This window comes from Hippopotamus amphibius, chromosome 9 (genome assembly GCF_030028045.1).
Source record: "Hippopotamus amphibius kiboko isolate mHipAmp2 chromosome 9, mHipAmp2.hap2, whole genome shotgun sequence".
Lineage (NCBI taxonomy): Eukaryota > Metazoa > Chordata > Mammalia > Artiodactyla > Hippopotamidae > Hippopotamus > Hippopotamus amphibius.
In genome coordinates this window covers 140,546,962-140,573,936 of record NC_080194.1, presented here as the reverse complement: position 1 = coordinate 140,573,936, position 26,975 = coordinate 140,546,962, and the positions used below count along the sequence as shown (strand labels likewise).

At 50.9% G+C, this 26,975-nt stretch overlaps 1 protein-coding gene across 1 annotated transcript in view; it reads right to left on the bottom strand.

Annotated features, from left to right (window-relative positions):
- Positions 1-11,463, bottom strand: part of MMD2 (monocyte to macrophage differentiation associated 2) — a 45,196-nt gene extending 33,733 nt beyond the window's left edge. Inside the window, exon 1 of the mRNA XM_057750586.1 lies at positions 11,374-11,463. Coding sequence (XP_057606569.1) covers positions 11,374-11,420 — 47 coding nt within the window. The 5' untranslated portion in view covers positions 11,421-11,463. The remainder of the gene's footprint in view (positions 1-11,373) is intronic.
- Positions 11,464-26,975: the final 15,512 nt, after the last annotated feature.

Here is a 26,975-nt window from a genome sequence, read left to right as displayed (position 1 = left end):
ATTCTACCTCCCAGTTCTCAAGTACAGTTAAGCCCCCTACATACGAACATTCAGGTTGTGACCTTCCAAAGATGTGAACATGCTACTACCCAGGTATCACTGGATCGTTTTTTCAAGGGGGTGGATAGACTTGAATCCAGCAAGGAACCAGAACCTGTGCCATCCACGTCAGGCGTGAGTGACACTGCAGCTCACCCTCCATCTCCTACTGCTGACCATCCTTCAGCTCTACCATCTCCCACCTCCTCTCCCTCCTCCAGGCAGTAACTCTTCTTGTCTGTTCACTCAGTGCTGGCCCCTGTATGCAGCTATTGTACTCCACTACTGTACTTTTCAAGGTACTGTACTGTAAGATTAAAGATGTTTTCTTCATTTGTTGTGTTTTTTATGTATTATTTGTGTGAAAAGTATTATAAACCTATTACAGCACAGTACCATATAGCCGATTGTGTTAGTTGGGTACCTAGGCTGACTGTTGGACTTAACGAACAAACTGGACTTACAAACGTGCTCTCGGGACAGAAATTGTTCGTATGCAGAGGACTTACTGTATTTACTATGTGCAGTCTACTCCCAGGTAACAGGGAGAGGACACACCTGCTCTTTCCACCGCCCCCAGGTTCATGAGGACACAGCCACGGTAGTGATTCAAACGTGGGGCAGGGGACTTCCTTGTTGGTCCAGTGGTTAAGACTCCACGCTCACAGTGCAGGAAGCCCAGATGCAATGCCTAGTCAGGGAACTAGATCCCGCATGCTGCAACTAAAAGATCCTGCATGCCACAACAAAGATCCCACATGCCACACCTAAGACCCGGAGCAGCCTAAATAAATAAATAGGTTTTTTTCTTAAATGTGGGGCAGAATGGAGACAGGAAGCCACAGAGGTGAAGGAATTGAAGTCATGAGAAAGCAGAAACTGTGAGGCAGAGAAAACCAACAGAGACGAGGGTGAGGAAGGGAGATGGTGAACGCGGAGAATGTGGTCAGCCCCCAGAGAGTCACTGAGGCATCTCTGGGGGCACCTGGCCTCCAGCTGCAGGTCCCATGGAGCCCTAAACGCACTAAACTCTGTAACGAGCTCAGGTGCCCTGCTGTTTAAGAAGTGACTTCACTTAGTCACAGGGAGCACTGTCTGCACTCACACTTTCTGGGAGCTGAGCCAGCACTTTGTGGTCACCTCCAGAGGCCCTTCCAACTCATCTGGCTACAGGTCCCCGGGCCCCCCAGGGAGGGGGCTGCTGAGGTCTGGACCTCAGCCTGGGAGCTCTGGCAGCTTGATGATCCCTGTAGGGAGAGCTGGGTTCCCTGCAGGGAGGAACTGGCAAAAGCTCAGACTTGAGGTCAGACAGTTCTGTGTTTAGAGCTGGCTGTCCCTCTCACCTGCCATCAGACGAGCCTCCCCGTCAGCCTCATCTGTTACATGGGGCTAATAACACTTATCTGCCGGGTCCAGAATGGATTAGAATCAATGCACACGGTACCTGGAGCAAAGTCTGGAACATGCAAAACGCTCGGGAAATGGTGGGTGTCATTATTGTGGTGGCAATTAACAAGAAAAAACTGGTGGCAACGAGGCAGTCCGGGACACTGGAAATCAGTCTACCCAAATTCCAACCCGCACTTCTTACTGCACCTACCGGGCCGTGTTCTTGATTTGCTTCTCTGTTGGCCAGGAGAGCCAGGTTGAGGAATCTGAGCCTCCCTCTGCTCAATGGGAACAATCATTTTGAATCCCATGATCGACTAGTGATGTCTGCCCTGGGCACAAGGGAAGGATGATGGAGGTGTGCTATGTATCCACCCAAATAATCCTATTACAGTAACAGAACCACCCTTAAACAAGAGGGACTCTGTCCCTAAGCCTGTCCCTTTAGATCTGTTGCTTCTCCAACTTTCACGTACATGTGAATCACTGAAGGATCTCATGAAATGAAGATTCTGATTCCACAGGTCAGGAGTGGAGCCCAAGTGTCTGCATTTCTAACAGGTGCGAGCTGACGCCAGTGTTACGGATCTGTGGAGCATGCTGTGGGGCAGGGTTAGAGGTCCTGCTCTCACAGACGTAGACAAATTAACTTGTTAAGGAGACTTTGAGCACCTTGGTCACGGGGCATCCAGCACTCGTCGCTGGCAGTGTGAGCTGTCAGCCTGGACATCACTCACATTACGATGACCAGGCAAGTACTTCTCCACATCTCCTGTCCTGTGTCCTTGGAACAAAAGATGGGCGCATATCCACACACTGGAGCATCATCCAGTCTCGAAGAGGAAGGAACTACAATGAGGCATCACCTCACACTGGTCAGAATGGCCATCATTAAAAAGGCTACAAATAACAAATGCTGGAGAGGGCGTGGAAGAAAGAGAACCCTGTGGGTGGGAATGTAAGTTGATGCAGCCACCATGGAAAACAGTACGGAGGTTCCTTTCAAAACTAAAAGTGGAGTTACTATATGATCCAGCAATCCCACTCCTGGACATGTATCTGGACAAAACTATAATTCAAAGAGACACATGCACCCCTATGTTCATAGCAGCACTATTTACAATAGCCAGGACTTGGAAACCACCTAAATGTCCATTGACAGATGAATGAATAAAGATGCGGTACGTATATACAATGGAATATTACTCAGCCATTAGAAAGAATGAAATAATGCCATGTGTAGCAACATGGATGGACCTAGAGATGATCACACTAAGAGAAAGTAAGAGAAGTAAGAGAAAAGAAAGAGAAATGCTATCATTTACCATATGACATCACTTATGTGTGGAATCTAAACTATGACACAAATGAGCTTATCTACAAAACAGAAACAGACTCACAGACACAGAGAATAGACCTGTGGTTGCCAAGGGGGAGAGTGGGGGGGGGGGTGGATTGGGAGTTGGGGGTTAGCAGATGCAAACTATTATATACAGAATGGATAAACAACAAAGTCCTCCTGTAAAGCACAGAGAACTATACTCAATATAGTGGGATAAACCATAATGGAAAAGAATATGAAAAAGAATGTGTATATAGATACAACTGAATCACTGTGCTGTACAGCGGAAATTACACATTGCAAATCAACAATACTTCAATAAAATTATTTTATTTTAAAAAAGGAAAAAAAATTCTGACACCAGCTCCAACATGGATGAACCTTGAAGACACTACGCTGAGTGAAAGGAGCCAGACGTAAAAACGACAGTTATTGAGGATTCCACTCATACGCGGACCCTAGAGGAATCGTGTGCATAGAAACAAGAAGTAGAAGGGTGGGTGCCAGGGGCTGGGGGAGGGGAGGGGGAGTCAGTGTTTAATGGGGACAGAGTCTCACTTTGTGAAGATGAAAAAGTCCTGGAGATGGACAGTGGTGATGGCTTCACAACAAGGTGAACGTACCGAATGCCACCAACGTGTCCACTGAAAGATGGGTAAAAGAGTAAATTTTACATTATGCATATTTTACCACAATTTTTAAAAAACTGATTGCATCCAAATGCTGTGAAGGTTTGTGGGTGATGCCACTGCTGGCAGTGCCAACCAGAAGGATGGGAGCAGCAGAAGGGCTTGGGTAAGAGAAAAGACTAACTACAGTCAGCAATTCCCATCCTCCAGTTCCGCATCCCAGTGATTCGACCAACCGCGGATGGAAACTACAACACGCAACGCGCAGCTGACTGACTCCGCGGATGCACAACCCGCGAATACGGAGGAGTACCTATAAGGGATTTGTGCAGCCTCCGACCTTGGTATTAGCAGGAGTCCTGGAAGTAATCCGCTCCCCGCCCCCGCGGGTACCTACGGATGACTGCAATTCACCCGTGAAAGCCTTCCTCTGAAGACAGCATGAACGCCATAGGTTGATGCCCAAGAAAGGGTCACAGTCAAGTAATTTCAATTTGTTTCTCTTTCTGTTTCAGTTCCAAGTTTCAGAAACACTCATGAATTGCCTTGGAATTCCCAGCAGGTGCACATGGCAGCTGCGGAATATGTGAAATACTAATGAATTTGTATCACTCCCCAACTTGTATATGTGCAGGACTAGAGGTAACGGGCATAAGATATCATTCCTATTTTTTTAATTGAAGTACAGTATAGTTGATTTACAATGTTGTGCCAATCTCTGCTGTACAGCAAAGTGACTCGGTTTTACACATTCTTTTTTCACTATTCTTTTCCACTGGCTATAGTTCCCTGTGCTATACAGTAGGACCTTGTTGTTTACCCATTCTAAATGTTAATAGTTTGCATCTAGCAACCCCAAATTCTCAGTCCATCCCTTCCGCCCCACCCCCGCCCCGTTGGCAATCATAAGCCTGATCTCTACCTATTCTTTATGTTGGCGACAAGGTGGACAGTGAACTCTAGAGGTGAGCAGTTTCATTTTCATAAGATAGGTTTATGTTTTCCAAAAAGTCAAATAAAAATATCTCAGCTTTACTTAAAATACTGTTTGACTTTAAAATGTTATACTTATTCATCTTAATTTGTATTTTGCCTTTTCAATTTAATAGGAATTTTTGAATACTTTAGAATTAAAAATCATTTTAACTTTTTTCAGTTTCTCACATTTGCTTTAATTTACATTTGTGGGTTTTTTTAACTTACATTTTTCATTTGAAGCCTTTAGACTAGTGCTCCCTCTGAGAACTTTCTGCAATGATGGAAATGTTAAATGCCTGTGTTGTCCCACACAGCAGCTGCTGGCCACGTGTGACTACGGAGCCTTTGAAATGTGGCTGGTGCAACTGAGGAACTAGCTTTTTTGTTTTTTTCATTTACTTTAATGACTTTAGATTTACTTTTGTTCATTTGTTTGTTTTTTTGGCTGCACGGCATGTGGGGTCGAAGTTCCCTGACCAGGGATCGAACCTGGGCCCCCTGCATTGGGAGCACAGAGTCTTAACCACTGGACCGCCAGGGAAGTCCCAAGATATTTAAATAGCCACAGGTGGCTAGGGCTACAGTCCTGGACAGAACACCTTCAGATTATTACTGTTAACAGAACCCAAATATAAGTGAAAATCTTGACTATAAATAATGATTTCACTGCAATTAAGTCAATAAAAATAAATCACATGACATACATAATAATTAATAAACTATGTATGTCTTTATTACTCATCCAAGCAAGGCTGCCCAGCAATGAATGTCAGACACGTGTAAAAATTAACTACACTCAGCTGTCTATTCTTTTTTTTCGGTGGTGGGGGAGCTGTGCCAGGCGGCATGCGGGATCTTACTTCCCCGAACAGGGATCAAACCCATGCCCCCTGCAGTGGAAGTGGGGAGTCTTAACCCCTGGACCACGGGGGACGTCCCTCAGCTGTCTTTGATACTAGTCAGTCCTCCATCATATGACAGCCACCGTTGTTTACAGAGTGTTCGATTCTGTCACTATAGAAGGATAGTTATCGACAGGAGGCCAGAACGCATTTTGTTGAGAAGCTTGTTAAACTTGATTTTTAACTTGAAGTATCCAGAAATAACGGCAGGTGGGCTTCCACGGGGACCTTGCTCCAGCCTCACTGCATTTGGAGTGGGCCTGTCAGTGAATGAATGAAGGGGGCAGATGTACAGATGGTGTGTTCTGAGAGCCCTGCCAGTCCCTGCAGGCGTGTGGGCAGCAGGGAGGACTCCGGCGGGGAGCAGAGGATCGTATGAGATGCCGCGTGTGACACACCTCCCTGCAGCTGTCGGCAATGATGACTGTTATCCCCCAGGCCTGTGCAGAAGAGCAAAGCAGCGTCCAGACAGACCCAGGTGTGAACCCTACCCACTGCTCCATGACCTCGGGCAAACCAAATAGGAATAAAAACTGTAGCTACTCCCAGGACCGCCCAGGATCACAGGAGATGATGTACAGGAAGGGGGGGGCACCTCTCTCCCCCCACTCCATGAAGCCCTGCGCTGGCGTGGCCCAGCAAGACAGAAGCGCCCATGAACCCCACCTCCCCACCCGCCCCTTCTCCAGCCACGCAGACACCTGCCGAAGTCACAGAAAGCTCTGCCAAGATGGAAGGATTTCTCTGACAGTCCCACGGATCTTGAGAAACACGCTTTTTACAAACTGCCTCGAATCCTCTCTGGAAAGAGACAGACTGGGTGCCAATAACTATGACATAAATAACCACCGCCCTGGAGCATCAACTGTAGACCAGGTACCTCGCCAGATGCTTCTCATGTCTTATCCTAATCACCTTAAGAACCGCAAACGTTTACGCAAACGTTTACACAACCGGTGACCTGCAGGATTTCAGAGTCCCGGCTGGAGCAGGACCTGTTCTAAGAGGCTCTGAAGGGACGTCAGGTAGTAGGACGGGGACTATACCTCAGAAGGCCTCCCAGCGGCCCCGCATGCACCCCCACCTACAAGCCTCGTTTACAAGGAGGAAAGCAAGGCTCAGGGAAAAAGTCCCCTGCCCAAGAGAAGACAGCAAAGAGGAGGCAGAATCACAGCACAGGCTCCTGGCTCCTTCCGTAGTATTTCCCAAGGACGCCGCCATGGAAGGAGTGGGACCTGATCTTTGGCCTCAGAAGCGACTCCAAACGCCATGGCAGGAACTGCACCACGGGGGCCAACCTCAGTGGGGCTCCCCAACCTGGTCACTGTAGTCTGGGCGGTCGGGGAGCCTCCCATGGACCTGGTGACCTTCGGGACCTGGCCAACACCCAGCATGGACGACGGACCGTGTGTGCGCTGCAGGGGTGCTCCCGCAGCGTGAAGCACAGCGTGGAATCCAGAAAACACCCGGAGTGTCCAAAAGTGGGGAGAAATAAAATGAAGCAGGGAGTGATGACAAGATGGAATATTAGGCCCACGTTCAACTGAGGTTGCAAGTAATTATGAAAGACAAAGGAGACGGGATTGCGGCAGGTCAATTTTTAAAAATTAGGATGCAGCGCTCGCTGTAGAGTATCTATCGAGAAAAGGCTGGGAGGAAAGCCAACACGTTTAACAGTGATGATCTCGAGACCGTGGGATTAAGGGTCTGCTGCTTTCATTTTTATACCTACTTCCCATGATTTAGAAACTTCTCCAAGGAGCATGTGCTACATTTATAACCACAATGTTATTTTATAACGACCCCCATTTAAGGTCACATTGCATTAAGCAAAAGAAGGCCCCTATGTCTTCGGAGGTTAATTCGCTCACCCAAAGTCACAAGCCAGTACTCACGCCACAGACGTTGACTGGTAACTATTCAGGTGCCAGGTGCTGTCCTGGGCATGGAGGCAGCAGGGGACACAGACAGACAGATGTGTCTGTCCTTGCAGTGAGGTATGGCCACGTGGGGCTCGCCCAGGGAATGTGAGACCTTGCTGCCTTCTAGGACATGTAGAACCCAGTTTATTTTTCTTCTCAGGTCAAGAATTACAAGGACCCAGAGGCACCCTGTGTATCTTCCCCTCCCTCCCTTAGAGGTAACCACTAACCTGATTTTGTAATTATCATTTTCTCGCTTTTTCCATGCCTTTCTCTGCATTCCTAAACAACATAGTTAGTACATGGGGTTTTGAATGTTACATGACTGGAGACATGCTTTCTTCTGTGTTTTGCTGATGTTCAACACGTCTGTGAGAGTCACCCACACGCTTTCACTGCAGGATTCCTATTCCACTGTGTGAACACACACTGTTCCACCAACGTGGACCTCTGGGCTGACTCCAGGCCTTGCTTCCCTGGAACAATGCCGCTGAGAAGATTCAGGGCCATCTCCCCCAGTGCACACGTGCAGAGTTTCTCTAAGGTAGACACACAGGAGACAATGGCCATGTCCAAGTTTACATGAGAATTTCTTTCCCGAACTCATAACGGTGTTGTCAGACTTCTCACATACTGCATACGAGAATGGTGTCCCATGGGCTCTTAGCTGGCATTTCCTTAATCACCAGTGCAAGTAAGCAGCTTTTCACATGCTTACAGCTCACCTGTGTTCTCCCTTCCTGACTCTCTTTCTACATTTTCTATTGGGTTGTTTGTCTTTTCCTTATTGTACTTCTTTATAGATTCTGGATTTTTTTTTTTTTTTTTTTTTGTCTGTGCCCCACGGCTTGTGGGATCTGAGTTCCCCAACCGGGATTGAATCCAGGCCCTCAGCAGTGAAAGAGCCAAGTTCTAACCACTGGACCACCAGGGAATTCCCGATTCTGGATATTAATTACTTGTTGGTTAAATGCATTACAAATTTGTCCTTCAAGTTTGTGGCTTGTCTTCTCTTGTCTTCCTGGCATTTTGGGGGGGGGGGGGGGTGAAAAAAAATTTATAATTTTTAATGCAGTTGAGTTTATCAATCTCCTATGGTTTGTACTTTTCATGCCTTCTGAAATCTTTATTGAGCATGATGTCCAAGAGATTGTTTAAAATTTTCGAAAAGTTTTCCTTTTTTTTTTTTTAATTTCACCTGCAAACCTTTAATTCATCTAGAAATGCTTTTTTCTGTATGGTGTGAGGTAGGGCTCCAGTTTCGTAGTTTCCACCTGGATAACTAATTCTCTCAGTACCCTTTATTCAACAGACCATCCTCCCCTGGGCTGCTCAGCAACGCCACCTTTGTCAAAAGTCAAATGCCTTTATATGCATGAATCTGTGTCTGGTCTCTCTATTCTCTCCCATTGGTCAATGTGCCTGGCCCTGCACCAACACCACACTGTCTTTAATTCCTATGGCTTTATTATAAGTATGTTTCTGGATGTAGATAAACCACTCAAGGACTCTAGGTTAGAACCTTAAAGATAAGCTGGTCCAACCACCCACTGAGAAACAGAGGCTCAGAGAGTGAAAGCATCTTTTGCAAAGTCACACAGCATTTAACTAGAAGCTTTGTTAAGAATGGAATGTTTGTGTCCCCCAATTCCAAAAAAAAAAAGTTATATGTTGAAATCTAACTCCCAGTGTAATGGTATTTGGAGGTAGGACACTTGGGACATAATTAGGTCATGACGGTGAAGCCCCCATGAATGGAATCAGTGCCCTTATACGAAGAGGCCAAAGACCGAGCTCTGTCTCTTTCTAACCTATGAGGATACAAGACATCGGCAGTCTGTAACGCAGAAGAGGGCCCTCACCAGGACCTGACCATGTGCTGGCACCTTGATCTCAGGCCTCCAGCCTCTAGAACTGTGAGGAATAATTCTCTGCTGCTATAAGGCATCCAGTCTGTGGTACTTTGTTATGGCAGTCTGAATGGACTGAGACAAACACTCATCTCACACCTTGGAGGATATTCTTATCCTATTCCATATGACAATTACTGACCACATGTGTATATTGAGCGCTTGAAATCTAGCTAGTTCAAACTGGGATGGGCTGTAAGTATGAAATACACCAGATTTTGAAGACTTGTGGTTGAAAAAGAATTGCAAAATATCTTATGAATAATTTGTTTATATTGATTACATACTGAATATCCTTTGGATATAAAGGGTTAACTAAACTATATTTTCATAATTAACTTCACCTGTCTCATTTCACCTTTTTTTAACAATGAGATGGGAAATTAGCCACACATTAACCTAAATGTCTACTAGAAAATTTAAAAATACCTTGGTGGCTTGGGTGATATTTCTATTGGCCAGAACTGGGTTATACTATTAAATACACTCACTCACAAAGCCTTGATTAAGGCCCTACTATGTGACTGGACGGAGTAAGAGCTGCACAAAGAGGAAGGGAACAGAAACAGTTCTAATCACTGCATTCCATTTCCTCACTGGACTTATCACCCAGAGACACGTCATCAGCCCAAGCATGAGAGAAAGGGTTCATGGTCCAGCCCTCAACCCAGCTGGAGAGCTCTATTCCGGTCACAGAGCGGACAGCACCAGTGTCTAAATCTAGAGATCATTCGCACCAACCCTCCTGTCTTACAGATCAACCAGTAGAGGTCCAGAGAGGTTGAGACGCCTACCCAAGGCCACACAGCAGGTGTGGGACAGAGCTCCCTCCCCGCATCGGAAGCCTCCAGCCCCAGGCTTCTCCCCTGCCTTCGCGTGAACACTCCACCAACTTACATCTCACACCAGCGCACAGGACCTTCAAGCGCAAGCCTCTGAAAGTCCGAGTGCCCACCCCAGAGGAGACCTCACAGATTTGTATAGCCAGCCCCTCCCACCTTCCCTCCAAAAGAAACGCCACAGGAGTTCCTCCGGGCCTTCCCACCAGCATCCCCTTTCCTGTGGGACCCCCCAGCTTTATGAAGGCGACACTACGCCCCTCCCCCCAGAGGGAATGGAGATGAGACTGAGGGGGAAGGACCCAGTCCTGCCTCCCCCCCCCCCCACCCACTTTCCCTGCCTCAGGCTGAGCTCAGCCTGGGCCTCCGGGGTCAAGCAGGGCCCATCTGACAGGAACTTTCGGAGACGTCACGGGACCAGGGCCCCTCCGCAACTGCCAAGAGACAACCAGCCGTGTAGGTGTGACAGCAAAGGGATGCCACCGCAGCGCACATCACCACCTGCCCACTCCACCCATGGACGCGGGAGGCCGAGGGCTGGGAGCTAAGCACGTGGCAGGGCAGCCTCCCCAGGCAGGAAGTAGAAGCCCACAGCCCAGGGCTGCACACCCAGAACGGCCTATCCTACCCCAAGACCTCTGATGGCGGAAGGGGCAACCCTAGAAAAGAGTTTTCATTCCGCGATCGGTCAGGCCCACCCCCCAACAATCTTAGAGAAACTTAATATTCCCTCCCCTCCCCTCAGCCTCTTAGTTGGGAATCAAAGCGACAGGGCCTCGGCTTCCACTCAGCAATCTGAAATCAGCACTTGAGAAGAAGAAACGGAGGCTCAGGAGGGACCACCGACTTCACACTATGAAAAGGCCAAGGTGTACAGGTCCTGGTCCTGAGCCTCAGTTTCCCCACCTGAAAAGAGCACCTACCCATTCCTACCGGTTGCTATGAGGGCGGTCAGGGGTGATGCGGCGGACAGGGGTGGTGGGGGTGGGGTGGGCAGGGGTGGTCGGGGAGTGGGGGGCAGGGGCGGTGCGGGCCAACGCCTTTCATTACTAACAAAAGCGCCGGATAGGACAGCGGTTGAGCCCGTGCAAAGTGCTTTCAAGGGATCACCTTACTTAACCCTCGCGGGGGGCCCGGGGGTGAGGACTCTCATTATCCTCGCCCTGCAGACCAGGAAACTGAGGTTCAGAGACGTGAAGCGGCTCGCCTCAGGGCGCCCCGCTCAGTCCGAGGCGCTGGGAAGCCGCGCGCCTCCCGCGTCCAGGGCGCGCAGCTGCGCGCGGAGCCGCACGAAGACCGCGACGTCCCGGGGCCAGTTTCCTCGCGCCGCGGACAGGGTCCCTGCATCCCCCGGCACGCGCGGGGCGGCGCGGGGAGCCGGACCCGCCGCCCGCCGCCCGCGCCCGCGCCCCCCGCCGCTCACCTCGCGTACTTGGTCTTCTGGAAATCCAGCAGCCGCGGGGCCAGCATCGCGGCGGTTCCATCCGCCTCCGGCCGGGGGCTCCGACCGCCGCTGCTCGGAGAGGCCGCGGGGCGGGCGCCGCAGGTCGGCGGGCGCGGGGCGCGGGGCGCGGGGCGGCCGGGGGCGCGCGGCGCCGAGCTGGAGCCGAGCCCGGAGCCGCCGACGCCAAATCCCGAGCAGATGGTGGCGGGCGGGGCGGGGGGGGGGGCTCCGGGCCAATCGCCGGAGTCCCCGCGGCCCGGGCCCCCTCCCCGCGCGGGGCGGACCCCTCCCCGGCCGGGCTGGGGGGAGGGGGCCCTGGGGCAGGGGTGGGGGCCGCGGGGGGCTTCCGAATGCGGCCCGTTCTTCCTCGCTCCCCGGGCCCCCCCTCCTCCCGCAGTTTTTCCAGCGAGAAGAAGGCCTGTTAGACGGAGCCCCGCTGTCCCCCCGGCGGGGGCTGAGCTGCAAGGGGCGGGGCGGACCCTGCCCGCGCGCCCGCCCCGCAGCCCCTCGCGGGGCCTCAGCGAGTCCTTGTAGCTCGCGCTCCCCGCACCGCCCGCGCCCCCCGCCTCGGCGTCCCTGCAAGGTGCGACGGCCCCACGGGGATGGCCGAAGCGTCTGGGAAACCCCCTAACTCCCAGAGGCTGGGACTTTGGGGACCCTCATGACCCGGAGACAGGGACACACGCATTTGGGCGTTTGGTCACCACATTCCAGGTACCCAGGATCTGCCCACCTCCCCCCCCCACACACACACACCCCGCCCCATCTTTACAAAATTCAGCTTTCTCCTTTAGAAGACCTTAGCCTGGGTGATGGGCTATGTGAAAGCACGTAGTGGAGGAGGTTACACCCTGAGGGCTCATGGAAGGCAGGACAGCCTTCAACGACGTCGTGGAAGGACAGACCCCCAAACAGAAGGGCAGGCTCCTCCTTCCCACGCACACACCTCCCCCTCCTCCCCTCCACTCCCTTCCCTTCCCAAGCCCCAGCTCCCTGCTACTTTTTATAACAAGCTTTATTTGAGATCCTACTACACAGTCAGAAAATAATCCCACCCACATCCTCTGCCCCGAGGTAGCTAGAACAAGACGAAGGAGAGAGACAAAGGGATTCCATCAGATTCATTTCTGCACTCCAGATGCTGGGCACACAGTGGGCACAAACACCTGGAACTGGTGAGGACCAGAGGGTTGCAGGTAGATGCGTTCAGAGGCCACTGCAGGGCTGGGGGCAGCATGGACAAGAGAAGGGATCCAGGGATGCTTAGGAGGTAAAATCCACCAGACCCTCTTGATGGAGGATTAGAAATGGGGGGTGGCCCCCGGGTTTCTGGCTGGCCCTGCCGGGTGGGTACTGATGCCACCTAGGGAGGGGGGGTGGGGACAGAAGTGGGAGGAGGCCAGAGAAGGAGCAGCAGGGAGGCTGGGGAGATCATGAGTTTGGGGCCAGGTAAGCTTGAGGTCAAGGCTGTCATGAGTGGAAGGCCAAGAGATGAACGTGTGGGCCAGAGGGTCCAGCAGGGCCGGAAGCCCAGCTGGTCAGGAGGGGCTGGGCAGGCTGAGCTGGAAGGATCCCTTAGAGCCATGGGTTTCCAATTGCTCATTTAGACCTACTGGGCTTTAGTACAATACTGCAAACTTCCAATACAATAGCCACAAGCCTCGGGATACTAGTCAAGTCTACACTGAGTAAAATGAAATAAAATAGAAAATGCAGCTCCCAGGTTACACTAGCTATTCTTCAAGGGGCTACCTTATCAGATACCATGGAAAGTTCAGTGGGACAGCACGACACTAGAAAATCGTGGACTCAACCTAGGGAATCGTGAGCCGCTTTTAAAAAGAAAGTGAAGTAGAAGAGATGCAGTAAGAACAGGTCACATTCAAGGAACTTTTGTTTGTAAACCTCTGGTTCCCAGTTCGGATGGAAGATCTATTCCTCACTGGGAGTCACGGTTAAGAAGGGCAACACCCACGGCTGTGGTGGCTAGCGTGTCCCTTCGTATAGAGGAGGGAAAGTGAGGCTGGGGGGGACCAGGGGACCCTCCCAAGTTCGCACAGCCTGGGGGGCAGGACCTGCCCAGAGCCCAGCTCTGCATGCTCTGAGCTCATCGCCTCCCACAGAGCTCTTGTTCTCATGAGTCCTCAGACCTCCAGGAGCCCAAAGTCAAAGTGAGGGAGGTCAGGCCAAGCCCTGCATGTCATGGCTTCTTTCCTGACCATGACCTCCATCGCAGGTGCTCTGACCCCCAAACCCTGCCCTCGGCCTCACTGTCAGCTGCACAGGACACGCTGTCCCCAGGCACCTGCCACACCTCCTCCAAAGCCCTCAGCCTCAATTTCCCGAAAAAAGGCCCCTGCTGGCTTTTCAAAGGTGAAAGCCTTCCACTTTGTGGGGTGGCCAGGCCAGGCTCAGGGTGTCTGCTGGTAACCACTCGTCCCTGGAAGCCGAGCAGAGCTGCACACAGCCGGGGCCTGGGCCTCCGCGGTCCGCTCTCCTCCTCCCGGCCCTCGCCTGCAGTCAACCTTCAAGCAGGTCTTGGCTGTGGGCTCATCAGGGCCCCAGAGGAGACCCCCAAAAGGAAACACAAGCTTAGAAATGGATTTTCTTTTCCTCCAAGAGCAATAGAAGTTGAATAAAAAATAAGTTACTATTTTTACTGCCGGGATCCAGTTGTTATAGCAACCGAGGGCCTGACTCCTGCGCCGGCGTCGGGGTTGGACTGCATGTGAGAGAGAAGACAGGTGGGCTCCAGGGGCAGCAGGGGCTGGTAGACAAGGCTCAGGCCCCTGACCTTGGGGCCTGCATGGGGCCCGGGCCTGCCCCTCCCCCCTCCAGACCTGAAGTCCAGCCCTGCTCGCAGCGGACCCACCTCACCACGGCAGGCGGTTCCTAACAGCTTCTGCCTTTGGTGTAAGCCCACCTCCTGCTGGCGCCGTGGTCCCAGGCTCGGCCCAGCCTCGTCACCAGAGTGACTTCACCACTCCTGGGACTGGATGACACGCGTCATCTCCAGATGGGACCTGCGGCCCTGCCACAGTGACAGCCCACGGGCAGAGAAGATCCGCCCCTCAACCTCACCCGGCCAAAACCCTACTGGCGACCCCCTCTCCCCCTCTGCTGCTCCTCCTCTGGCCCCCTGGCCCCCAAAGGTGGCACCAGCATCACCCCACTGGGCGCAGTTGGACAGTGGTTAGAAGTGGCCTCCCTGGGACTCAAGGTCGGGTGCTAGCGCTCAAGCCTCAGTCCCCTCACTTGTAAAATTGGGGTAACAGCCCCCACCTTGCAGGATCGCCAAGGAGCAAAGGCGGCCTGGGCCTGACATGATTATGGAAAGTTTGCTTCCTCTTTAATCCTCTCTGTAACTACATGGCAGGCATTGCCGTTCCTAATTTGCCGGTGAGGACACAGGCTCAGCCAGGCTACGCCACACAGCAAGCCGCACGGCTAGACGGAAAATCAAACCCAGGTCTGTCTAAACGTGAAGCCCCCGCACTATGGAACAGACGTTGATCACGTACTTACTGCGTTCCCGGCTCTTGGGAGGGGCAGAGCCCACCCGACCCCCTGTGCTTCTGGCCCCTTCCCGGAGCCCTGAGCACATCACCATGGGGCCAACCTCTGCCTCTCTCCCTGGGACCCCACAACACCCCCGGTCCTCCTCCTCCTCCTCCTAACTCCTGGTGGCTTCTGTCCCCGACAGTAGGTACGAAATGGGCACCTCCTATGTGCCTAGCAGGGCCTGGGAGCTAGAAGAAGATGCAGTCGTGGCCACGGAGAGCTGGGGTCTGGCGTGACAGGAGGGACAGGAGGCCGGTGCACACCACGTGCCCATCACTCAACTGAGTCTGAGCCAATGGCACGTGCCTGACGCTTCACACACATCATCTCGTGAATCCTCTCAGCAACCAGACAGTGATTCCCATTCCACTGCCGGACAGGCCTGCAGAGGTGGCTGGTGACAGGCAGGAAGGATGGAGCTGGGTTTCAAACCCAGGCCGACCTCACAGCGAAGCCCCTGCTCGGTGCCAGGATTCCTCTCTCAGTATCCCAGCCTCCCTGCTTGGGGCGCACAGGGGGAGGCGGGAGGCAGGCTGGTGAAAGCAACGACCAAGGGGCAGGTGAGGTCTTGGGGGCGGGGGGGTGGGGGGAACAAGAAGGGGAAGCAGCTTTGCCTGGGGGGCCAGGGCTGGGAGGAAGTCGGGGAAGGCTTCTCAGCTGTACGGGGGCTGGAAGTTAGCCAGGAGGACAAAGGGGCAGCAGGGAGGACACGCCTTCCAGGCAGAGCGAACAGTGTCTGCAAAGGCTCGGCAGCAGGAAGCAGCCCGAGTGAGGGGTGTGGACTCTAACCTCTAGGCATCGGAGAAGCAAAGGGTTTCAAGCAAGGCGGGGGACAGGCGGCACCCTCCACGCGACAGAAGCTTTGCTCATAAAACGGCGGTCTGCAACCTTTTTGGCACCAGGGACCGGTTTGGTGGAAGACGAGTTTTCCATGCATGGGGGATGGGAGGTGGAGGATGGTTCAGGCTGATGGGGTGTGATGGGGAGCGATGCGGAGTGATGGGGAGCTGCAGATGAAGCTTCACTCTTCACTCGTTCACCTGCCACTCACCTCCTGCTGTGAGGCCTGGTCCCTGCCAGTCCCGGGGGTTGGAGACCCCGTCACAGAAGACGGGCTGCCATTTCGGGCAGGAGCAGAGACACCCAGCTGAGCTGAGGGAGCGGAGACTAGAGATGCTGGGAGACGGAATCTACACGTCTTCAAGTGGAAATGGGGGGAGGGAAGTCACTGAGGGTGGCCCCCCAATTCCCAACAGAGGCCCGGCTTCTCAACGACAATGCCACGTTTCATCAAGCCTGAGACACCATCCACCGTAAGGTGCACTTTTGTATACCACTCAGAGAGATCGCTGGCAATTAATTTTGCCAACATGGTATTGTGAACATTTTCAGGCACACAGAGAAGTTCAGAGAATTGTATGATGAACACACACATAAACACCACCTGGAATCTGCGGGCGTTTGGCCCTAACATGAACCTATGCCTTGATCCGTCCATCATTCCATCTTTTTTTTTTTTTTTTGAGTGCATTTCAAAGTAGCTTGGAGACATCATAATAAACACTAGCACACATACCTATTCAACTAGAGTCGAATACATGTTTCCGCTCCTTTTTTAGGAGGAAATCTACGAAGAGTGAAATACAAGTCTTGAGCAAACAGTCATTGATATCTCATACTAAGTGAAGTAAGTCAAAAGAGAAAGACAAATACCATATGATATCACTTATATGTGGAATCTAAAATATGACACAAATGAACCTGTCTATGAAACAGACACAGAGAACAGACTGATGGTTGTCGAGGGAGAGGGGGAACCGGGGAGGGATGGACTGGGAGTTTGGGGTTAGTAGATGCAAACTATTACCTACAGAGTGGATAAACAACAAGGTCCTACTGTAGAGCACAGGGAACCATCCCAATATCCTGGGATAAACCGTAATGGAAAATAATTTTTTCTAATTTATTTTTTGGCCCCACTGTGCAGCATGTGGGATCTTCGTTCCCCAACCAGGTATCAAACCCACGCCCCCTGCCGTAGAAGCGTGGAGCCTTAACCACTGGAAGTCCCCTGGAAAAGAATATTAAAAAGAATGTAGGTATGTGTATAACTGAGTCACTCCTGTACAGCAGAAATTAGCACAACATTATAAATCAACTCTACTTCAAAAAGAAAGCACACGTTCGCTATTTGACAAATGCATACACGTGTAAGCCAAATCCTTTCGAGATATAGAACCCCAGAAATTTCCTTCAGGCCCTGTGCCAGCAAGCCCCACCCCCACTGCCAGAGAAAACCACTCTTCTGGTTAGTTTTGCCTGTTCTAGAACTTGCTATAAATGGAATCATACAGTCTGTATTCCACATAATGCCTTTGATGTCTTTTGATAGCCTTTGATCCTCAGCATAATGCCTTTGAGATCCATCCAGGTTGTTTCGTGGCTCAGTAATTCATTCCTTTTATCTCTGAGTCGTTTCCCGGGCTGTGGGCGTACCAGGGTCAGTGCCGCCGTCCCACGGCTGGTTGACGCCTGGGCTGTTTCCAGTGTTCGGCTGTTATCGCCGATAAGAGGTCGTCGAATGTTAAGACGTATCCTGACTTCAGGACTAAGGTGGGAGCTATAGTAAAAGCCAATGTGAACTGAGCACTTTCTACCTGCAAGGTGTGTGCTGTGCACATGTTCTCTCATGTCCTCCTTCCAGCATCCCTGGTAGGTTTATCCCTGTTTTACAAAGGGGGAAACCGAGGTAGAAAGAGGTTAAATCACATGCCTGAAGCTGAACAGCAAAGAGAGGAGGCGTCAGGGGTCAAACCCGGGGAGGACGCGTCCAGGGCTTCCCTTCTGCGCCACCCGCCCTGGAGGCGAGGGTGGGGCTGCCCGTGCACCTGGGTCCTACCCCAGCAGGGCACCGCTGCTGACCACTTGTTTCCTCAGGGCCCTGAAAGATCCAGGCCTGGGGAGGGCGACTCTAGACGCTCCCTGGGCTAGGCGGGCCCTAGAGTGGAGGAAAGACTCAGAAGCTTCCTGGGGCAGAATTCAGAGGCTCACTCCAGCGCCCCAGCAGTATAGAGGGGGTAAAAACAGGGGGCCCGGGACCTGCCCCTCCCCGACAGGGCTTCAGGGGCCCAGCAACGTCCCCACCAGGCCACAGCCCCTCCCTCCCGCCCACCCCTCCCTACCAGAGCAGCCTCTCTAAAACTAGTAAACCAGATCAAGACACCCTCCCCATTGTCCTCAGGGTGGAATCAGGATCAAAGGGCCTCACCCGCCATCACAATAAGTAAATGACTCTAACCTCCCCCCAGACACGCGTGGCCTTCTCCCGCTCTGTGGCTGCACAAGTGCGGTCCCCTCTGCCTGGAACGCCTTTCCGCCTTGGTCTGCCTGGCTGGCCTCTATTTGCTCCTCCGGGCCCAGATCAGAGGGCTCTGCGAGAGCTTTTGGGAAAACAGCTCCTTCTTCCCTCCGTGCCACCTTCCAGCCAATGCTTACCTCATCTGTACATATGTATGTGCGAATATGTGTGTGTACATGTCTGTGTATATACATACATTGTGTCCGTGTGTCTCCATGTGTATATGTATGTGTGTATATACATGTATGTGTATATATACGTGTGTATATACATCTATATGGATGAAACTATATAAAATGGTTTACATATACATCTATCTCGCAGATTTTATAATATATTGCCGATGTTATGACACACACGTTTCGGGTTTTATTTTACACGTGTGCACGTAACTCCCGGAGTATTAGTCTCACCAGGCTCCTCCGTCCTCTGTCATTGACCAGACCTGGGCTCCGACCGTCCACCCCCCCGTTCAGGCTATGCGTGCGGGGCCCTGAGCCTGACTGCTGGGCCCGCGACGCCACAGTGGGGGGCAGGGGGCGTGGGGGGGGTGAATCGTCCTCCCTCCCCCACCAGCCAGCTTCAGATCCTCCCAGAAAGGGAAGGAGCAGCTCCCAGGAGCCAGCTTCTCCCTGGTTGGGTTCTCCGGCAGCAGGCTGTGAGATGAGATTAGTGTGAGGGGATTTATTAAGGCACTATTTCTGGGGTGGGCAGCAGGGGTGGGGGAAGAGGCAGGAAGGGGCCAAGGGGGCGGCTGGGCTGCAGTGACAGTGGCTTCGGCAGGTCCAGAGGGGAGTTTGGAGCCTGGGAGACCCTCCAGGAGTGAGCGAGCTGGGCCTTTACACGTCACCCATCACTCCTCGGGCGCAGCTGCAGGAAGGGCCGGGGTGGTCGAGGCAACCCGGGAGGGGCCCGGCAGCCTGGAGGGTAATGCCCCTCATTCCTGACCAGAGCCTCCTCTGGTTGGAAACCTACTGCTCCAAACCACCCAGCTCTTTCTGGGTCCCTTTGACTCTCTTCCCAGCGTCCCACCTTCTCCAAACACATCTGCTCCACTCCTGACTTAGCTGGGAATCCACACCCTGAACTGCCCAAGCAGCAGAGACCAGGGCAGGGGGAGGGGTATGGGGGCTGGTCATGGGTCTGGTCTTTGTCCTCCAGACACCTCTTATCTCTGCACAGAGTGCCCTGCCCAGGAGTTACTGCCCAGATCCCGTAGGAGGAGAGACTCAGTATCACATCTCCATTTGCAAAGTGCCCAAGGGCACCATTCAAGTGAAACCAGTCTCATTTTCAACAAGGGCAGGAGGGCTGGAGAGACCTTCTGACTGGATGAAGCCAAATTTAGATCCAGGCTCTGCAATGGCCTGGGGGCTTGGAGGAGGAGGAGGAGGGCTAGGTAGGTGGGGAGGGGGAGCAGGAGGAAGAAGAGGTATTCCAGCTCTAAAACTGTAAAGTTAAAATACAGCAACAGCAAAAGAACAAAGTTGGAACAATCACGCGATGTGATTTCAGGAAATTATGAACACAAGAAAAGAGCAAACAGATCAACGGGATAAAATAGACCCTCTGATTTTTGACAAAGATGTCAGGTAATTCATTGGACATACAGGATAATGTCTTCAACAAACCATGCTGGAAAAAATCAGATATCCACATGCAAAACCATATTTCACATCATATACAGAAATTAACTCAATGGCATCAGTGGTTTCCAGGGGCTGGGGGACAGGGGTAGCAGAAGCTGACGACAAAGGGACACGAGGGAACTTTAGGGTTGATGGAAGTATTCTATATCTCACTCATGAGGGTGGTTACACAACTGTATAAATCTGTCAAAACTCATAGAGCTGACCACTTCGTGAGAGTGAGTTTGCTGTATGTAAATTATACTTTAATTAGACTGAAAAGACCTAAAATACATACAATAGTACAGGAAAAAAAACAAAGCCACATCTTTGTACCTGCTCTGCGTGTGTGTGCATGTGTGTGTGTGTGTGTGTGTGTGTGTGTGTGTGTGTGTGTAAAGGTAGAGAGTAAGTGTGTGGTGCTCTTGGATCCATTTGCTGCTGTAATTGATGGTTATCAACTCTAACATACGTTTTTGGGTTTTTTTGGTTTATTTTTGGCTGCATTGGGTCTTTGTTGCCACGTGTGGGCTTTCTCTAGTTGTGGTGAGCGGGGACTACTCTTTGTTGTGGTGCACGGGCTTCTCACTGCAGTGGCTTCCCTTCTTGCTGAGCACGGGCTCTAGGTGTGCAAGCTTCAGTCGTTGTGGCACATGGGCTCAGTGGTTGTGGTGCACGGGCTTCGTTGCTCCATGCCATGTGGGATCTTCCCGGCCCAGGGATCGAACCCATGTCCCCTGCATTGGCAGGCAGATTCTTAACCACGGTGCCACCAGGAAAGTCCCCTAACATGCGTTTTTAATGATAGAAATGCTCAGTGCTTGAATTCCTAGGAGCTGACCACTAGCCCTGACAGTCAGGCCAGCCCTTCTCTCATCTGGACCTCCCTGACATGCTTAGCCCCTCATTCACACCTGCCCCGTCCACCCCAACGTACCCACCTCCTGGTTACTGGACTCCCCTGATCCCAGGCCCCTCAGGAGGATCCAAAGCCCAGGACCCTGCCTTGGAGGGCCCCTTGGGTCCAATGCCTGGGCCTTGCTGGCCTCTTGTGGCCAGAAGTAGAATTATCACAGGTTAAAAAGGATGGCAACAGGAGCTGGTTCTTACTGGGGTTGGGGCTGGGGGGTGGCAGGGGAAGGGATGGCAGGGGGAGGGTAAATTAGGAAACCCTCTCAGCAGTACCCGTGGAAATTTAAAACGCACGGACTCTTCGACCCATTGACCCAGCTCTGGGAATCAAAGATGACGTTTTCTCACCAGAACATGCTCACTCTGGTTCTCAGTAAAAGAGGTGAAAGGAACCTTCTCATCCTCAAGGTCAAAGAAACCACAGAACCCAGAATGTGGGGTGCCTGCAGGACAACTGATCCTGTCTCTTCAGCAGATCCCTGGCGTAAAAACGGGGAGAGGGGAGGCTCTTTTGATTAAAGTGAGACTTCCAGGCTCATCACCCATGTAATGCGGGGCCACTGTTTGGATCCTGGTTCAAAGGAAACCACTGCAAATAGACTTTTGTGAGACAGGAGAAACGGAGCCCAGACATTAAGGAATGACATTCCTGCGGGTGACATTAAGGAATAAGCATTCATTTTGTGAGGTGAGACAGGTGAGACACTTCAGGGCCATGTTAAAGAAAAAAAGGGTTTTTTCTGAGATGTATACTAAGCTACCTATGGGTGAAATGAAATGGTGTCTGGGATTTACTTCTCAAATATTCCTACCAGATGTCAGGCAGTGGAGCTGAAACGATGCTGAAACACTGATGGTCATTAAGCTGTGTTACGGGTGTGTGGAAAGGCATTGCGCTTTCCTCTCTGCTTTTGGTGTATGTGGAAGTATCCATATTTAAAAAAAAAATTAAGTGCTTAAAGGGGAACAGAGGAATTTCCTGGCAGGGGACACGGGTTGGATCTCTAGTCTGGGAAGATCCCACATGCCACAGAGCAACTAAGCCTGTGAGCCACAACTACCGAGCCCACAGGCTGCAACTACTGAAGCCTGTGGCCCTAGAGCCCATGCTCTGCAACAAGAGAAGCCACCGCAATGAGAAGCCCGTGCACCACAACAAAGAGTAGCCCCCACTCACTGCAAGTAGAAAAAGCCCACGCACAGCAACGAAGACCCAACACAGCCAAAAAATTAAATAAATAAATTTTTTTTTTAATTTAAGAAAAGGTGGGGGGGGGGGTACTTCCTAGGTGGCGCAGTGGGTAAGAATCCGCCTGCCAATGCAGGGGACACGGGTTCCATCCCTGCCCCAGGAAGATACCACATGCCGCAGAGCAACTAAGCCTGTGAGCCACAACTATTGAGCCCATGTTCCGCAAATACTGAAGCTTGTGTGCCTAGAACCCGTGCTCCGCAACAAGAGAGGCCACTGCAATGAGAAGCCTGCGCACCACAACGAAGAGTAGCCCCCACTCACCACAAATAGAGAAAGCCCGTGTGCAGCAACAAAGACCCAACACAGCCAATAAAATAAATAAATAAATAATAAATTAATTAATAAATTAAAAAAAAAGGAAAAAAGAAAAGGCGGCGGGGGGACAGAGAAGACAGCAGGACAGGAACTGGGTGACTGGGATGGTCATGTTACAAAACCAAACTTGGGTGCGCTCGCCCCACACAGTAAGGCCAATCTACTGACACTTGGCCTTGGGGAAGGGAAGTGCAGCCTTTACTGCAGAGTGACGACGGGCAAGCAGTCCAGGTAACTCAGTGCAGAGGCCCGAACTCCCCGATGGCTCTCAGGAAAGGTCTTAAAAGACCGGCTGAGGGAGGGGGCTTGTGGGGTGTGTGGTCAGCTCGCGGTTAGTTTCTAACTGTACTTTGGAAGTAGAATCTGCGCTGTTTACTGAGGGTGTGGCAGACTGGATACACAAATATACAATAGCCAGACCAGTAAGTCCAGGACCCCAAACAACCACCCCTGCAGCCATCAGCCCCAAACACTGGGACTTGATCAATAGCTGACAATGGCCCTCATTTTTGTCCCCACTTTCAACTTAGACCCAACCAGAGGAAACCAAATACACGCTGCTAACCAGTCACATGGGATGCCCCACTTGCAGTGAGCCTGCCTCCAGCCTCCCCAGGTGACAGCCTCCAGGCAGGACCCACCTGAAAGCTTCTCCTTTTTCACCATGAGTCCTCCCTTCCTCTGCCTGCCTTTGAGTCCCTGCCAAACCCAAGTGCTGGTGGGCGACTCTCTTGCTATAGCAAGTGCGGCATAAATAGCTTCTGCTTGTTCTCATTTGGGTGTTTTTTTGTTCACTCCCACAGGTGTGAGAGAGAGAGGCAGGGGCCACTGACCGAGGTGGTGAAGGCCTAGGGGAGGCACGGAGTCCCTGTCAGGGCAGAGGGAATAAATCTGGGAGTCAAAAACAGGATGGTACGAGAGAAGGGATGACATATCTGGAAATAGTGACGAACTGGAAATGTCCTAGATGCCCATCAACTCGGAAATGCTGCTTTAAACACAGAAGGACAGCCACACAGTGGGATCCCGGGTAACTTGTAGAAAACAATGCACTCAATCTGAAGCAGCCTGGAAATGTTCTCAGGGGACATGGTTAAGTGGAAAAGAAAGAGGTAGAGGTGGTACTTCCATAACGATGGTGTATGGAACTCAGCAGACCCCCCTCTCCGGGAAAGCAACAATTCAACTGGTGAAAATATTCCAGAACAATCATTCAGCATCTCCGGAAATGGTCCTCGGGGCATACAGCAAATAGAGCAGCATCCTTTCAAGAACATCTACTAAATCTACGGAAAAGCAGCAGTCTGTGGCTTTCGAGCTGCAAACCCCTACATCACCCACCCCCAGTGCCACATTACAGAAGCTCTAACGAGGGCTGGTGATGCCAAGAAAACTGGCTCCCTCTCCCTCCAGCTCAATCTGGGGCTGTGGTTTCACCCGACGAGGGGAGGGCTGCCCCAGTTTCTCATCACCCCATGTTGCAGAAGCTCTAGTCCCGGCCGACGTGACCAGCCTAGAGGACCCCATCTCTCTTCTCCATCCAGGCCTCACCAGGTGGAAGCTGTGTGCCTGGCATCACTGAGAACACTGAGGCCCCCATCGCCCCCACCCCAGTCCACTCTCCACCCCTAAAGGTGCATATGGAGGAAACCAGGGGCTGCCAATGCCCCCCTCCCGGGCTCACTTGCAGAGCTTGGAGTGACATGTGTGTCACTCCAAGAAAGTCTGGTCACCACCCCCAGCTCAGGTGAAGTGGCCCAGGGTTCTGCACGGAGGAAGAGGCAAGACTTGAGGATGAGGAGCTGGGCTGCTGTGCCTGAGGGGACTGGCCCCATGGGGACCCCTGAGCCGAACATGCCATAGCTAAAGGGAGACCTTGCACATCTTGGTGAAGATGCACAGAGCATCTAGAAGTTTAAGAGAGAGAGCCAGAGGAAAAGACAACCAAGAAAATACATGACTAATAAGAAAAAAAATCAAATTGTACACTTTAAATATATGCAGTTTATCGAATGTCAATTATATCTCAATAAAAGTTCTTAAAAAAGAAAAAGAAAGAAAAGACTTCCTGGGATCATAGACAACCCTGGAGGCGGGAAGACTGTGCCCACTCAGAGCAACACGCGGGGTCAACTTGGAAGTGTTCCCCACGCACACCCAGCCCCATGCAAACAGGTGGAAGCCTCCTTGGCATGGAGTTCACCAGAACACCTGACCTACAGCCCCCAGACAGCAAGAGGCTCCCCCTCAGTGGCCACTCTTGGAAGCCAGGCTTTAAGATGACATCCCGGTCAGCCCTGGCCATCTGGAAGATGGTTCGCGTGCCCAGGCCCATGCCCTCCCAGGAGAGGTCGTGGAGAGAATCCCAAGCTACTAGTCTCTGGCTGAACATGGGGCAGAAACAAGTAAACTCTCCAAACTGGTGGCAGCTTCCATGTCACATGCACAACAGTAAAAGGCAAAAAGCCAACTGGCCAAGATTCTGCAAACCTTTGACCCATAAGTGGCTTATGCTGACCCAGGGTGACCCTAGGTAGCCGGGTTAAAAGGCAAAAATAAGAGGAAAAAATCTGAGCAGGGACGTCAGAGGTTGCATGCTGTGGGACTGGAGGGTGGGGGCGTGGAAGTGACTTCTCAGAATGAGTTCAGCCAAGTCACTGAACAAATAAACAAATGACCAAGCAAACAACAACAGTGACAAGGACCCAGGGAGGTGGGGGTAGGGAAGAGGAGTAGCCAAAGTTCTACAATATATTATCTAAAATGCCCAGTTTTCAAGAGAGTTTATGAGACGTACAAAGAAATAGGATAGCATGAGGCTTCACTGGAAAATTCTACCAAACATTTAAAGAACAACTAATACCAATTCTTCTCAAAGTCTTCCAAAAAACAGAAAAGGAGGGAACACTTTCTAATTCATTCTATGAGGCCAGCATTACTCTGATCCTAAAGCCAGAGAAAGACTCCAAAAGGAAAAAACACACAGAACCACAGATCAATATTTCTTACCAATTCAAAATCCTCAGACAAAACAAAACAATACTAGCGAACTGAATCTGACAGCTTATTTTAAAAAATTATATTCCCTGACCAAACGGAACTTATCCCAGGAATGCAATGTAGGAAAATCAATCAATGTAATACACTATATTAATAAAATAGAGAATAAAACACGTGATTCTCCAATAGACACAATCACTTTGGACAAAATACAACATCCTTTCATGATAAGACACTCAACAAACTAGGAACAGCAGGGAACTTCATCAACATGATGAAAGGCATCCACAAGAAACCCACAACTAACCTCAAACTTAACAGTGAGAAATTGAACGCCTTCTTTCCCTCTAAGATAAGGAATAAGACAAAGGCGTCGTCTGCTTTTGCCACTTCTATCAACACTGTACTGAAGTTTTCTCTAGGGTAATCGATCACATACAAAAATAAAAATAAAAGGCACCCAGATTAGAAAGGAAGAAGTAAAACTATCTCTATTTGCAGATAATGTGCTCTTGTATAAAGAAAATCATAAGGAATCTGTTAAAATAAAACTGTTGAAGTAATACACAAGTTCAGCAAAGTTGCACAGTGCAAGATCAGTATACAAAAATCAATTGTTTTTCTACGCACTAACAATGAACAATTTGAAAGGAAGCCTAAGACAATTCCATTTACAGTAGCATCAAAAAGAATAAAATACTCAGTAATACATTTAACGAAAGAAATGCAAGACTTGCATACTGAAAACTATAAAACACTGTCGAAAGAAATTCAAGAAAACCCTTCCACAATTGTTGTCATACGCATCACATCTTTTACATTATAAGCCTGTCCATACAGTTTTACAATTACTTTGTATGCAATTGTTTTCTAAATCAGATAGAAGAAAAGTTACCAAAAATACATTTATACTATCTTTATATTTGCCCACGTAGGAGATTTTCTTGAGCTCTTTGTGGATTCCAGTTACTGTCTTCTGTCATTTCATTTTAGCCTGCTGGCCTTGAGTGTTTTTTGAACAGGTCTGCTAGTGACAGATTCTCTCAGTTTGTGTTTTTCTGCCAATACTTAACTTCTTTTTTTGAAGAATAGTTTTGTTGGATATAGAAATTTTGGCAGTCTTCCTCGACCCCACCCCCGCCCCAGCACTTTGACTATGTCATCCTGAGGTCCTCTGGTGACCATATTTTCTGATGAGAACTCAGTTGCTAGTTTTATTGAAATCCCTTATTTGTGATGAGTTTCTTTTATTCTTTTATTTATGTATTTATTGGCTGAGTTGGGCCTTTGTTGCTGAGCACAGGCTTTCTCTAGTGGGGGCTACTCTTCATTGCAGTCATGGGCGTCTCATTGCGGTGGCTTCTCTTGTTACAGAGCATGGGCTCTAAGTGCGCAGGCTTCAGTAGTTGTGGCTCACGGGCTCTAGAGCGCAGGCTCAGTAGTTGTGGCGCAAGGGCTTAGTTGCTCCAAGGCATGTGGGATCTTCTCGGATCAGGGCTCGAACCCGTGTCCCCTGCACTGGCAGGCGGATTCTTAACCCCTGCACCACCAG